Source organism: Pangasianodon hypophthalmus, chromosome 26 (genome assembly GCF_027358585.1).
Source record: "Pangasianodon hypophthalmus isolate fPanHyp1 chromosome 26, fPanHyp1.pri, whole genome shotgun sequence".
NCBI classification, from domain to species: Eukaryota; Metazoa; Chordata; class Actinopteri; order Siluriformes; family Pangasiidae; genus Pangasianodon; species Pangasianodon hypophthalmus.
Genome location: NC_069735.1, coordinates 1,606,460 through 1,622,620, shown reverse-complemented (window position 1 = coordinate 1,622,620; position 16,161 = coordinate 1,606,460). Strand labels below are relative to the sequence as shown.

Below are 16,161 nucleotides of genomic sequence, written 5' to 3'. Positions count from 1 at the left end.
GGGTTGGTCTCTATGGAATTTTGAGTTTTTCAGGTTCCTCTGACGGACATGCCAGTAGTTAATTTGGCTATGCTGCGGTGTGAAAGGGTATGTGAACGTGTGTGTGCATTAGGGGTGTTAAGGATTGAAATTACCTAGTCTTACGATTAAGAGGTAGCAATATAATAATTTACAACAATAGCTGTTTTCAATGCAACCAGAGAAACAGAGCTTACTGTTGTATAATTTAGAGTGAGTCCAGAGGGAAATCCAGCCTATGGATACAAAAGGGAGGAGAACCACTGGAGTAAGGAACTTGAATGAGTAGGTGGTAATAGACGGAAATGCATTTTTATAAGTATTCTGGAAAAGTCAGTGGTGAGGTAACCATCTGATCTTGCACTAAGTGTCATGGTTTCACGATTAGACAAACAACCCTAATGTGCATGGTCCCATCATTACATCCAGGGTATATACCCACTTCGTACCCAGTGTTCCTGCGATAGGCTCAGAATCCATCACCACCCTGACCAGGGGGCAGGGATACAATTAAACTCTTGACAAATCCCAGACTTTGTTTGGCCCATGTGGAATGCGGAAGAGGTAACGACAGAGCGATGGATGCTTGGCATGCTTTTGCTCTCCTTTGAACATTCTTACCCATTCATCTGCTTCCTAGCATGTGGCAAGACGCAAAGCAGAAGAGGCTATCAAGCAAGGATTCTCTTGTCAAACACGAAGTTGATGTTTTAGACGTATTCATACGAATATGATCAAACCCTTTCATACAATGTTTTTTTAGGTTTTGCATGAAGAAATAGTCTCCTTTCTTACATCATTACAGCCTACCTAGCTTCTCCCCTGCTTTGTGAAAGAAAATGTTAAGACCCAGGATCCAGATTTGACTTCAAAGCAACCTACTTCTGTGGAAATTCCTACACTTGCGTTTCAACGCTTAAACTACCTCAAAGGCACATTGCTGCATCAATAAGCAGCCTTCTGTGCTCTTAAAGCCTCCTTGAAGAAATAATTATTCCTTTTGTTTGACTTGTCGTATTATTATTAGATCCTTTTGGCCTGTATTTTTCACTTTCTTTTTCACTTTTATGCTGAAGTTATGCGGACATTATCATTCTAGATATTTTCGATACACTCTCTGTCCGACAGCTCAAGGTGTTAGAGGTGACCTTTGGCATCTGATCTGGTAAAGTCCTGAATGTCCCTCTTGTCCCACAGAAACGGCTCACTTTTTCCTAACAGTGAAGGGAAAACGATGGATGAATATAAGAAAAGAATTTACACCTCCCCCTACATTTTTTTGGTTATCTCATTCACAAGTGATGGAAAATAGAGCATGAGATTGACAAATAGTTTATCACCATTCATGACTGCTGTACCTGTTTGTGGTGGTGAAGCAGGAGCTCATTTTGCAGAAGAAGCTCTTTGGTTAATGATCAATCTACATCTCTATCTCCAAAAGAATATGCTGGGAATACTCTCAGTGACAGGGGGAGGACCTCACCAATCCAGGAGAGATTTACAGTAGAGCCACTGCTCCCCCAAATCAAGATGCGCTAGTTGAGGTAGTTCAGGGTACCTTGCAAGGAATGCGCTCTGATTAGCCATCGGTATAAGACATGTCCCGCTGAGCGGAGACCCCGGGGAAGACCCAAGACCCACAAGAGAGATTATATCTCACAGTTGGCTTGGGGACATCTAGGGATACAGACAACCCAAGAGGAGCTAGAATCTGGAAACTGGAGATACAGAAGTCTGGGCCTAGCTTGTTTTGCGGCTGTTCCACAACATTAAATCTAACTATAAACAGATAAAACATACGTGTCATGTCATCATTTAATAAACAGATAATTGTTATTGTTAGCAAACTGCTGTGGCGTTTGAAAAATAAAACACTTCAGGACATGCTGTTTCAGGAAAATAATCAAATTTGTTGCTTCACATCAGGCCACATCACACCGTCTTGTTTTTTGATTATTATCCTATAACAGCACTCCTTGTTGTGTTTTATTCCTTTCTTAAATTGTGCCTCAATATATTAAATCACAATTAGAAAGCATGCGCTGGGCCAGAGGCGCTTTCCAGCTCACTAATTCTTAAAACGCTTTGCTCTTGTATCCTGGAATTTCCCCCTTGGCAATCCATTAATATTTCTTAAATCTCTAAAAAAATGATACAGTAGTGTGAAGTTTGCATACACTTGGGACAAATCTAAAAAGAAATTAATATATCTTTCGTTGTTATTGATCCCCACCACATTTTTCTCATAAATGAATTAGGCAAATGTTTGAAAAAAGTCTGTCCATAATTGTGTCTCTTTAGTGAGATAATATTTATATTGAGATTTGTTTGTATCACCTCACTCTCATGGTTACCGTCTCCAAGTTGGCGCCTGGTGGAATTGTTTGGTTTATATCAACTGGTGAAGCGGGATTAATGGCAAGTGTTTGATTTGAAATATTACTTGCGTGTGTTTGCCTAAACTGACATTGTAAATGGATTTGAAGTTGTGTGTTTACATTCTCAGCTTCTGGTTCGAGTACTCCGTCATTAACCAGCTGCTGTTATGTCTGCACAGGTCTGGGAAACTACCTATACATCGAAGCGAGTCCCAAGACACAGGGAAAGAAAGCCAGGCTCTTCAGCCCAGAGGTGGGTCCTGACACAGGGCCTCTGTGCTTGAAGTTCTCCTATCAGCTAGAGAATGAAGGAACCCTGCGGGTCCTACTGCGCAACCCGCTTCAAGAGGAAACCCTTCTCTGGGCTCTCCATGGCAGCCAGGGTTCCATGTGGAAGGAGGGACGCACTATCGTACCTCGATCCCCTAAGGAATTCCAGGTAGACTGGGGTGATATATACAAAATGCCTCAATTGGATAAGAAGAGTACTATTTATAGTGATATCTATAAATTTGAATTATAAATGTGTGTTCATGAATGACTATGTTCATTCGAGCTTTTTGTTTCATTTTCTGGAAGGTGGTCATTGAAGGCATCTTTGAAAAGGCAACCACAGGCCACATCTGGATTGATAACATCCATATGAGCTCCAGCACGCCACTGGAGGAATGTACACGTAAGAGCTGGTGTTTTACAGATCATTACCATTCAACTTATCCGTCATGCTTTCATTCATCTTTATTAGGATTCTTTTTTTTTTTTTTAAAGAACGTATTCCTTACTTTATGATCTTTACTAAATATTGCATATAAAAACTATGGATTTGTGCTCAAGACATCTAAGTGTCACAGCAACAACCGTAGCACTGCTCCTCAAAATAAAACTATGACGGGGGGGTACGAGTGACATGTTACTTGCCATCAAATCCAAAAGAAGAATCAAAACTAGGCCACAAAGCCTCACGGGCCTCGATGCTAATCTATATTTCATCAAGTTCTCCTCGTTTCTCAGTATTTGTAAACAGTATTCTCTGAAACCAGATTTACTCAACATCTCCAGTGGTCTTGTCAAGTCCAGGGATTAGCTCTGGTTTCCGATTTAACTAAATTATGAAACCCAGATTTAAATATAGGGTCAAATGTGTTTCAAGTAGGTAAAATTCCTACACAGCGATTCCGACACAGCATAATTCACAGAACATAATTCTAGCTGGTAGTTATTTTGGTTTCTATGAATATTACAGACTGTAAAATATCCAGGTATTTGGACTTTGAATTCCCAATTCTGGTTGGTCAGGTGGTGTTGATTTATTATATTAATTAATTATTAACAGCTCAAGCTGCAGAGTTTATTAATGTGCCCCTTCTAATACATAACTGTTTTTATAGAAACAGTTTTCTCTGAGGCGAGGTTTATTATATATATTTATGGAAGTGTCAGCACTTTCAGTTATCTGGCAGAAAGCTTTGTGGTTTCTCAGTAATGACAAGCTGCATTAACAACCATAAATGCAACTACAAATGCATAAAAAGTATTTATTCTTCATTGAAGAATAAATTGTTAGCATTGACAAACTGCTCTGGTATAAGAGTAATCAGAACACTTCACAACACACAATCGTTGATTATTTTCCTATAAACGCAAATCTTGTTAGGTTTGGTTCCCGGTACATTTGAGCTAATTACATATTCATGCTAATTGTAAACTCTGTTTTTTGCAAGACAATAGAAAATCTTTAATAACCTTATATATTCTAGCTGTAAAATGAATGTGTTTTTGTTTCTCTCTCTCTTTTTCAGAACCTATTGATGCCTTTCCCCCAGATATGACTGGTGAGTTGTTACAATTATTAGTACAAACTGTATACCGCAGATCCAGGATCAGTTTTAGCTCAGGTTACACATGGCACAATGGCAGTTCAGGTTCTCTGCCGTGATAAACGCTGATCCTGGATCTGCTACTGGAAGCAGGACGTACTTTTTTATATAAAAATTGCCTGTTCAGTGTTGGATTGGTTCTTGTACCATTGATGAGCATAAACCAGCATCCCTAACTTTCCAGCACTGGTTCGCATGGATTTGGTGAACACTTGGTTAGCTGGCACATTTCCTAACCTCTTTCAGAGATATTTTAATGCAAGACGAAAAGATTACAGAGTCTGATTCCTTTGCCACATCACCCTAGACAAATTAATCAGCACTTCCACCCTTGCACAACTAATTTCCACTGTCTAGTTACAGTTTATGCAGTGTGCAAGACACCATCTTTTTTAATGAGCAGCATTCTCTCCTTTTTTTTTTTTTTTTAAAAGCATGTTAGAGACAGCGTTCACGTCTTCTGGTCCCTAGAGTATTGTTCCTTTGGCTTTTTTTTGGTTGCCTGTGCTCAGCGCTCTTTTTAGCAAACGTTGCAGATCTGACAGGAAAAAAACAAGTGCAACGTTGTGCCTGAACCGTAGTTATTTTGAGTAACAGGACTCAATGTGGCCTGGCTGAATGTTCAGTAATTGGTTTCAGACATTTGTGTCAGGTAAATTTTCCTACTCCACAACCTACCTCTTGCTATAATGAAGACGACTCAAATAGTACCAGGCTTCTGGTTGGACTATAGGGCTAATGCACAAGCTAAGGATTAGAAACATCCATCTTCCCTACACACACACACAAAACCCAGCAACACACCTATGTGACATCCTCTTACTAAAAACTAACACTGCTACCACACAATTAATAACAGGGCTACCTCAAAGCTTAAAAGAAACCTCCACCCTGAAACACATTAAATATGTTTATATTGAAATTTGTGGTCTGTTCATTGATTCTGGTGATAAAAAAAAAATAATTATTGGCTGGTGCTGTCTTTTCGTTAGCAGTTATGCATCATGCTGATGTAACTGTGGGATACTGTTATTGCTAGCATTTAATAGGACACAAAATTTCAATACACAAGTGATAATGATCAGGGTTTGCTCCTAAAACCAAATGAGCAACTGCTTCTTTTCAGCGTTTTCCAGTGACATGCAATGTCATATTAATGAAAAAGCCAGAACAGAAGTACAGGAGATTGGCTGGTGCAAACTCAAAGACCCAGATTGCAATGCAGATATACAATGGCAGAGACTCTGACGTACGAGATGACGAGCGTGATGGTGTTGACGCTTTGGAAGCTGATCTGTTTGAGCAGAGTGTACAGCTAAGTAGTTGAAAGAACTGGAAAGACTAAATTACTAAAGCGCTGCTGCATTGCACTCTTTAGCAAGGACGATTTTCCACTGCAGGTAGTTGAACGGCAAATTAGGACACAGTTAACCAAAGTGAAAATAGTCCAACGTGTCAATGAAAGAAGTTTAAACTAAAAAGAGTCATTAAAAATTAAATACTGGACGCCATTGAAGAATGTGTTAATTATAGAGATTAATGTACAAGTGGTTCAGGGTGGATTTTTCCTTTAAATACAATAGATAGCGACTTTCTTTTGGCATCATGCAAGTATTCCAAATGTGCACAAAGAGAAAATTGCATGTTCTTCTGCTTGGACCCTTGATTTGAATGCAGCCCTACATATATCCCTGAATGAAGCCATGTAGCTGCCCTGCCTTTATATAGTCCTGAAGAGTTAATCATTATGGCAACAAATATCTCAGGTTAGTGTTTAATTAGATTGCTTAGCCTACTACCTCATTAACCCTTTGATTTATCAAGGACTAACCTATAGAGCCAGGACATTTAGCCCTACTTACGGCTTGTCGGAGTGCTTTTTTACTCTGCTATGCTTGCTCAATGAGCCTCAGCAGTAACGTGGGGTGTTGTCACATGTTGTATATCTCTCCACCAGGGGGAGCCCTACCAGGCAGGAGTGAGCCAACAGTAGATACCCTGTCAGTGCCACCTATTTCCCCCAACTGGTATTACTTCATGGCTGGTGGAGGCGCCATCTTGTTCCTGGTCATTGCCGTTGTCATGGCCATTGGCTGTCGCCGCCTAACAGCCAAGAGGAGCCGACCCACCATGGCCTACTATAGTCCCCACAGTGCTTACTACCCAAATGGTGCCATGCCCAGAGCAGGGGGGGGTCCTAAGTTGACTGTTTGGGTCGAGAAGGGGGATGGAAACTCCTACTGGTGAGGGGACCCGGTGTGATAAATGTTGACCTACATTGCTGACAGAAGGTCAGAGGAAAAGAACTCAGAAGAGCACTGAAAAGTTGGTCTAGTGTAAGGGATGCCTCAAACAAGAACCTTTTTTTCACCTCGCTACCAACTGCTTGGGAACTGCGCAACTGAAGATTGGACAGGAACCAGCATCTGCTCTAAACCTGTTGGTTTTCTTTGTGTTTTTTTTTTTTTTCGATGCACCTTCACTTGCTGGATGTGGTGAGACACTGAGAGTCTGTTTACTGCAGAATACCAGCCAGTGGTTGTCTGGAAGAGCACCATATTGGAAAACCTTCCAGTACGGGCTTAACTGTGATGTGACCAGGTTGAAAGCTGCTTGTGCCTGTGCCTGTGCCTGGTGGTAGCTCCTGAACTACCAAACCGTCAGAGACTAAGTGGACATGGTGTCCAAGCCAGTGACCTTAATCATAGATCCAAGACTGGCATGATGCCTTACTAATATTTCAGATGGGGATTGGTTCCAGCTGCTCCCAAATCAGGGCTAGATGATGGAATGGATTACGAGATCAGGACTGAAGGACAGTCTTTATGTTTTTGCAGCTCTAGATGACGATAATAATAATAATAATGTATATCTAAATGTGGTGTCAACTTGTGTGGTTTACAAAATGGAATGAATCTTGGGTAAATTTACAGCTGTCAAAATGTTTGCACTTTGAATAGATCCTGGTAGTATTTGTGAGGTGGTCTGGGAACAACCATCGGATGACGCTGTGGCTAAATTCGGGCAAATTGAAAAAAAAAAGGATGAAAAATTTGGGTTTTGGCTAAAAGTGAGTTTTTCTGCCTGTATTATACTTGACATACCATAAATATATTGCACTTGAAATACCTGAAAATGGCTTTACTTACATTTTATTCTTGCCTTGACATCTTCCTGGAAAGATCATGGGTAAGGAGTCGGGTGGTAAAAGACGGTGGTAAAAACAGTCAACATTGTGAAAAGGTATCCAAAACCTCTCTAGCAAAGTGCAATTTCCTCACACAGTTAACATCAAACTTTGCATAGCTATGTGCCATAGTGAACTGTAGCTGAATTGATTCAATTTCAGATACCGGCTGTCAAATTTCCCACGATGCTCCTACGCCACAGTTGAAAGAGAACACTTAAATGTAATTTTCTCCATTTTTAGACTTTAAAGTGCTAGAAGCAAGAGAGAGAGAGAGATTTCAGCTAATATATGTAGTTTTTGACCACAATATAATAGAACAGAAAGAAGGGGTTTCCCAGGCCGCCACACAATTTACGATGTCTCTGTTTACTATTTAGCCAAAAAAAGACAGTCAGTGGACCATTTCTAATGAGTGTGTTGAGGCTGGGCAATGGGGTATAATACAATTGAGCATGCATGTGTACAATTTTGTATATTTTTACAGGCTCAGGTTCAGTGATTAGCTTGATTTTAAAGAGAGACAGTCCAGGAAGAACCCTCCAGAACAACAAATCACATTTCACATATTTTAGGTCACATTAAAGCTAGCATCAAAAAGGTTCATATTCAGAGAGTAAAATTGGAAGAGAGAGAGAGAACATTTTCATTGCCATATTTCTCCATCCGAAGACAGGGCTACTAGCTTTCTGCATTTCTGCATGCCTGTTCCTCATATTTCACAGCAGAAATCCTCCCAAATATTGCGTAGGCCCATCGGTTCCAAGCCAGAAGTGAGGAGGCGTGCATTATTCCAACCAAACGGCTGTCACTGTTTTATTCCCTGCAACAAGCCACATAAACAACACCAGCTGCTTCCCTTCACAGCCTTGTCTTAATGAGGACCGAGAGAGAGAGAGAGAGAGAGAGAGAGAGAGAGAGAGAGAGAGAGAGAGAGAGTGTAACGGTGAAGGAGCGAGCTCCATGCACTCCCAACAGCTGGTAGACATTTTGTTATGCCACAGGCCTTGGAGACTTCCAGAACAATGAAGAGCATGCAGCACCTCCACGTGGTTCACTAGTTTTCGGAATGAATTTCAGAAATCCTTTTTTTTTTTTTTTTGGTTAGTGAGCACTGGTGTTGAAAATTAGATGAAGAGATCAAGGGAGACTTCCATTAATGCTTGTTCTACTTGTTCCCTAGTACCCAGTGTATTTCCTAGTTTCCTTGCTTGATAGTTCTGAGTGTTTCCTGGTTTGAAGTGTGTTTCCTAGTTTCCTCATTTGCTAGTTTTGATTATTTTTGAGTGTGTTTCCAAGTTTCACTAGTTCTGAGTGTTTCCTAGCTCCTTTGTTCTATAGTTTCAAGTGTTTCCTAGTTTCCTTGTTCTACAAGTTCTTGTGTTTCCTAGTTCCCTTTTTCCCTAGATTTGAGTGTATTTCCTAGTTTCCTTGTTCCCTACTTTCGAGTGTCTTCCCTAGCTCTCTTGCTCCAGAGTTCCAAATGTTTGCTAGTTACCTTGTTGTTCACTATTTTAAAGTGCATTTCCTAGTTTCCTTGTTCAAGTTGTACCGTGTTCTCTAGTTCCCAATGTGTTTCTTAGTTTCCTAGTTCTGTGGTTTGAATGTGTTCCCTAGCTTCCTTGCTGTAGTTCCGAGCATGTTTCCTAGCTCCTTTCTTCCTCACTTTAGAGTGCATTTCCTAGTTTATTTATTTCCTCATTCACTAGTTAAGAGTGTTTCCTTGTTCCCAGTGTCTTTCCTAGTTCTGAGTGATTCTCCTACTTTCCTAGTTTCCCAAATGCCTTTCATAGTTTCCTTTTTGCCTAGTTTTGAGTATCTTTTCCTAGTTTTGAGTGGTTTTTCCTAGTTTCTGCAAGTTGCAGTATATTTCCTAGTTCCCAGTGTCCCCTGACTCTGTGTTCTCTAGTTCCTGCTGTTCTAGTTTCCTATGCACTGTTTGGGGTGCTTTGGATGAAATTTAGCACACCGATTCGCCATAGTTATGCACAACGGTTGATTATCCTTCACTTCATTTCTCTCATGCTGCTACTCAAAGTCCGGTATTCAATATGGCTTACACGGTTACGCTCACTGTTGTAACAGGAAGTAGAAAGCGATGATCCAGTCTCAATAATAATGGTGGTATGGTTATGAATGACACAAATATGTAGCTAATCCAGAGGTAGGACTTTAGTTGTGTATGGTTTTACCTTGTATTTCTAGATTATAGAGCGTATTAATTAGCGTTGTTTGGAGGAGGGTTGGCGGCAGTAAAGAGAAAACTTTTGTCAGCTATTCATTGCTATTTCCATCACATAGATAAGTGGTAAGAGAAGTATTGGCATTGGCTTGCAATGTGCTTTTAAATTAATCTCGCCATACATTCTTTCAAGCGCTTAATATTTTTAATTAGTTAATGGAACCGATAGCATTCATTACAGCTGCTGGAAGTTTTCCTCCTTCGTGTCCCTGGAGAACACGGTAATGAGTGAACACTTTCTCCAGAGACTTATCGTCCAGAGAGACTGGATGCCAAAATCTTTTTAACCCCCCACCCCCCCAGATGTCTGCATTTTTTTTTGCACCCCTTCTAAAAATAAAACTATTTGTGACTAAATTATACTCTTCTTTGGAGATGGGCATCTCAGGGCTTGTAGAACAGGCGGACAGTCGTTGTCTTCTCAGAGTTGTTGTTATCTCGTCCGTGTAGAACAGATTGCTCACAACAGAGCCAGTCAGCTCGCCACCTTCACATCCACAGCACGCAGGCTTTCACATCAATTTCTCAGCCTTGTTTGGTTTGGACCCAGCAGGCCTCAGTTCAAACGCTTTCTCAACAAAGGCGGTATTGTCCCGATAAAGCACCTAACGATGCTTGCCGTTCTGGCCGTTTTTATCACCCCACACAGTTTATGTAGGTGGTTCTGATAAGACTGTACTTATGTTTAAAAGGATGATGATGATGATGAAGGCAATGCACTTTCCTGTATGAATGTGGCGCTATACCTCAATCTTAAAATGAGTGTGCTGTTTGGAAAAAAAACAAAACAAAAAAAAATGAACGGAATATTTTTTGCTTGATGAATTGGAAATGCCCTTTTAAAAGTATGGTAATAAAATCTTATTTTTCTAACCAGGCGCTTCCTTTTCTCCTTAATAATGTCTTATTAATTACACATAGTAACCTGTAATTAACTTTGCCATCTTCGTGTTTCTGTAACAACACCTAATTTTCATAATCATTGATAATGACTTTTACAGACTGGGCTTTGGGCAATTTCGTATTTCAATTAATCCTTTCTCCTCCCCACAGTTAAAAAAATGGACCCCAGAGGTAATCGTCTTCTCAACAGCCGGGACCACATAGACACAGGTAGGTAATTAATGACTTTTTTTTTTTTTTTTTTATATTGCAGAAGAAATGTCGCCGTGCATAATTCTCACGAAGTTCTCAAAGACTTTGTTTTCTGTCTTTTGAAAAGGGACAGGTTAATTAGAGACCCATAATCTGTGTGTCTTTATACATTGGCAGCTACCCGCCTTACTAATGAAACATAATTAAGTCTATCCTCAGCCCACATGCCCTCCACCAAGTTGTCAATCACTTCAGGCTCATTCGTTGATGCTAACAAGGCAAATGTGTGCATACCAATGAAAAGCAGAATAGCAGTAACTTAATAGCGCAAAGTTGTGTGAGGTTTGTTAGATTGTAGAATCTTTACGTCTTTGGAAAAGAGATGCAGGCAGGCACCAAATTTAATTTTCTTGAAGTCCAATACATATGGTGTCGATGTTACCAATTCAGGTTTAACTTTTTCTTCGACCCCCCATTCTTAGGTGTCCAGGATTATATATAGTCTACAAGCCGTCTACAACCAACCAACTAACCAATCAAGCAACAGCATTTGTCTATCCCCAGTGTCATGCCATTGAACACACATATACTGTACATAAAAAAATATATAAATAAATAAAAAATAAAAAAACAACTGGCTCAAATGCTTCTTTGGACCAATCCTATGCTGCATATGGGCTGACGTTTCTTCAATTTCTATAATCTATAGTTACTGTCACATGGTTTCCATTGTTTTTAGGAAATTGAGAGAAGAGGCGAAGAACAATTTCTCACTATTCGGTAGAACCAATGTAAAGATTGTACTATGTGTCCAGTATGAAAACTTTCATAAACAGTCTCCGCATTTTTTTTGTTGAAGGTGTACAATTCCCAGAATGGACCACTGTAGAACCTTCCTCGGAGCCTCCAGTAACACGATCAACGGGCAAGGAGAATCCCTGGCTTTACACGCTGGACCCCATTCTCCTCACCATCATAGTGATGAGCTCTCTGGGAGTTCTGTTAGGCGCCGTGTGCGCTGGTCTTCTGCTGTACTGCACCTGCTCCTACGGAGGCCTGACCTCGCGCTCCTCCACCACACTGGAGAACTACAACTTTGAGCTCTACGATGGCATCAAGCACAAGGTGAAGTTTAACCAACAGCGCTGCTGCTCAGAAGCTTGAGGACTGCCTGGCTGACGTTTATCGGACATGCAGAATTTGGCGCTTTCAAGAGAGACTGGCCCCATCTCTTGGTATGCATGTCACCACCTTGCTGCTTGTTGGTGCAATTGTTGGAGCCGTCACTTCCAGCTAGCCTTTCTTGCTCAACTCAGATCTTGCTTGGCTGGATGCGGTTTGATTCAAACGTGGATTATTGAAGGCTGCTTGGAGTTCTCTCTAGGGAAACATTTCCCAGCTTAGCCTCAAAAATAGATATTAGTACATATCAGTTCTGTCTATTCCAAAAAAATTAAAAATCATGATAAGCTTTGGATACTGAATGGGAGCCGGTGGAATTGAGCCGAACTCTCATCATCCCTAAACGCAGAGCTTTTGTGGCATGTGACTGATGGTGTGGTGATGTTTGTTGACGTTTTTGAGCTTTTTATTTCTGTTTGTTTTTTTTCCAATTTCCTGACTGTGATGCCTTAATGCTGGTCAATCTGTTGGTTTTCATTCAGGATTTCAGTGACCAAAACTAATCTTATTTCATTTTTGAATCTTTATATCCATCCAGTGCTCGTTTAGTTCTGTGGTCTTGTTTCATGTTTCACTCTGGCTTTAGTAGAAAGACAAGAAAACAAAATGTAACCTTGTTAAGACAAGCCAAGTAGAATTTCATAGGTTTAGTTTGAAGCCATGTGATGACGCTAGGTTTTGGTAAGAAAACGCAGGACCATTTTGGTTATTTTTGTGTAAAGCAACAGGGAATTTTGTCAGTGCAACCTATGGATTGCTGTAAATGAGACATACTGCTGAGCTCAATGGTATTACAGATTAACAAATGTTCCAGGCATTTTAAGACCGAGTGTTTTTTGTGGCGAACACAGAGCCATGAGGAACACCACCATTGAGACTGTGAAAGACCAAGGCCAAGCACTCATCATCTGCTAGTTCTTTCCCGTCTCCACTTTTTTTTCCTTTTTTTCCATACAAGGCTGAAGGTTAACAGGAGACAGGTTTAGTAATGAATTGGGTTGGAGCTTACGTCAGCTCCCTAGTGGCTTTCAAAGACTTCACGATGGGGGGGGAAAAAAAAAAAAAAGACTGAGATGGAGTAAATCTTTTCCCAGTCCCACTGATAGATATCATCCATGACAAGCACGGGAACACGCATTCATATACGCTCACACACATTCTGCTGACATATCAGCCATGTTACACCTCTGCAAACACAAGACACAGAGGAGAGTACCGGAATTATGAGAATCTGAATAGGGAAAATGAACACATTGTGCTCCTGTGTGACTACACGCTCATCTAAAAGACTGTCACTACTGGAATGGGAACTTTTCCAAGTGCCTTGGAGCTGCTCTGGCACTCAAAGACTCGAAGCTTTCGTCTGTCTCAAAACACTCGAAAAGACTCGAAATCACAGCACTGGGTAGACTTCCAATTACTCTCTGGAAGATTTGTACAGAAAAAAAAAATGTGCTTTTTATGATAATTATTGTTATTATGATTATTTAATAAAGGATTGATAAGTATCAAGCATTGCAAAGAATCTTTGACGAGAATGGGAATGTTGTGTTTGAGGTTTTACTGCTAGTTTCAGGGGTTAGAAAACATCACGGTTGCACGGTATTAATCGACCGTTTAAAAACTGTGTGTGCAGTTTCATCTGTGAGGTAACCGTCCGATCATATTCTCCAACTAACCGTGCAACTGTCACACTCTTGCTGTTAATTATTCAGGCTGAAATGCCTTGACGTTCTGTTCAGCATGTGTGCTCGGATACACTTTCATTTACCCGACCCTAACACACACACACACACACACACACACACACAAGTACACCAGTATGTTTTTGCAGCAGTGTGGAATTAGTTTCATCTGGCCACAGAGAACAATTGGCATCTACCTATAAAAGCTGATCCATAAAACATCAATGTGCACTGCACACACACACACACACACACACACACACACACACACACACACACACACACAAATACATGCTTGCACACCACTGTGTCGGCTGCAGGCTCTCTCATCTCCCCATGGGCTCCCATTAGCCAAGACCTTCAGTCTCCTTCATTTAGAAACTCGCAACATCAAAGCTTTGAAGTGCCTTACTGTTCACCGCAACGTCTCCTTCATCCCTCCGTCTGACCCAGCCACCGAGCCTTCCTCGGTTAACCGTTTCATTACATCGCACCAGAAAAAGGTAATTCCTTCAGCCAATATTGCCATTTCATAATAAGATGTATGATCGATAACATCAATAACACATATTTTAGAGGGGAAAGAATCCACAAGGAATATGTTTGGGATATAAATTAATCGCAAAGTACAATAAAGTGGGTAGTAGTGAACATAACTGGCCACTACATGAGTTTAGTATGAGCTAAAAAAAAATACTGATAATGGCATCAGGGTTCGGTCCGATAAATAAATGCTCTGTTATCAGCAGCGATACTACGTGATTCTATGAGATGTAAGCTGCGATCACAGTGATCTGGACATATTTCTTGATTAATGATGGCAATCCAAATAAACTGCAAACTCTGCTCTGTAAACATATCAAGAGTAGGAAACAGTATCTTCCTACAATACAAGTAACCTGATAAAACATCACTATAGCAAACGGTATCTTAAGAGTAGAGGTATTTGGTATGTGGAGAGGTATTTCTGAGCGAGCAGTTCAGTTCTGCGAGCACTGAGCACTGAGACGTGGAAACATTCGCCAGCGTCTACACTTTGCTAGCGAGTCGAATGGCATATTGCGCTCGTTTTTGTAATGACCACGCTCTGAATGCTCAGCTTGGCCGTCCTCACGCTCTGTTCACAATGTGAACTTAAAATACTTGGCATGAGGATTTCAATGCTGGCAGCAACCAACATAAATAAAGCAAAATTTAAATAAATAAATTCACTATGCCACGTTACTCATTTTGGTCTTGATGAGTACTGAATGCTCTGCCGGGTTCATGCCATGTTTCCTCTGAAAACCAAACATGGACACGGTGAACACTAAACTTACTCTTTATACTAATAGTTTTAGTCTATAGGATTTTTTTTTTAACAATTGAATGGCTCCGTCACCAATTTACTTGGGACTTGAACCAGTAAAAGTGATTTCTAATGAAATGGAGGAAGTAACTTAATCCCCGCTGTAGCCACCTCCATAAGGAAACACTTAAGACGTACTAAATAACCCTCAACAGCAGAACCAGCACTACAGCGAACAAACCACAGGAATTTGCCTTGCACACTTTTGGAGAATTTTCCCCCGTGTGTCTGTGTGTTCTGTGCATTTCCTCGGCCACTAGTCCAAACACTGATTGCCCCATCAGCTTTCAGACACGAGCTTTGATAGCGAGGGAGAGAGCTCTGATCTACGGCAGGGTCGGCCCCAGTGGAGAATTAGATTTCAATCTGACAGCAAGGGAAAGCAACATTTACGAAACAAAAGTTTTGAATAATTCGGAAAAAACACAGAGCCCGACGGCCTGGCTCCTCTGGGCAATTTCCTAGGTTTCCATGGTTCACATGTCAATCAAAGCAAGGCGCTGAGCTCTGAATGTCGGAGGCAGCACTCAACAAATACCATATCTACAACAGCAGGTGAAAACGGACATGGCTATTTTGACCACAGTAAAAGATTTAGTGGCTCATTAAAGGTGCAATAGTCTTTTTTTTAATTTTTTACTTGGAAAAATATGGAAAAACATGATTTAAAAATATATTTAAGCCACAAGTGTATTACATGGCTGAGAAAACCTGTTTGGAAAACTGCGTTACAGTCCCAAATGCCTTACGTTTTCCTTACAAACACCTTATGAAACGCAATAAAACCAGAGTAAACACTGGTGATGAGAATTTTTGGACAGGTATATAAATGCATAAATCTGCACGAAGCTTTGAACCGTTTTTCCCAGGATTCAAACGGGGCAGCAAATTCACTTAATCAGTTTTCAAGAAGCTGTATGTCCGAGTGCACTTGAACGTGAGGTCACGACGGACTTTGCTAATGCTAATGCTAGCTAGCATGCTAACTCTAGTTGAACTGTTGTAGATTATGGGGTGGAGCTTTGTCTACATGAGCAAGAAAGGGGTGGGCGAAATCTTATTCAGCTCCACCTGTGTAACTGGTAGAGACGTAATCTTGACAAATCTTGCCTAACGCGACTTTAAAGCTAGTTATAACAAGTTGTTTGA

General features: G+C 40.7%; 1 protein-coding gene across 3 annotated transcripts in view; it reads left to right on the top strand.

Moving 5' to 3' along the window:
• Positions 1–13,487, top strand: part of nrp2a (neuropilin 2a) — a 61,549-nt gene extending 48,062 nt beyond the window's left edge. The window contains exons 13-17 of one of the 3 annotated variants that reach the window (XM_034300164.2): positions 2,576–2,835; positions 2,976–3,072; positions 4,196–4,228; positions 10,756–10,815; positions 11,657–13,487. In XM_034300164.2, the coding sequence (XP_034156055.2) occupies positions 2,576–2,835; positions 2,976–3,072; positions 4,196–4,228; positions 10,756–10,815; positions 11,657–11,961 (755 nt within the window). In that variant the 3' untranslated portion in view covers positions 11,962–13,487. The other 2 variants (XM_053230004.1, XM_034300165.2) reach the window with 2 other exon arrangements.
• The last annotated feature ends 2,674 nt before the right edge of the window (positions 13,488–16,161 follow it).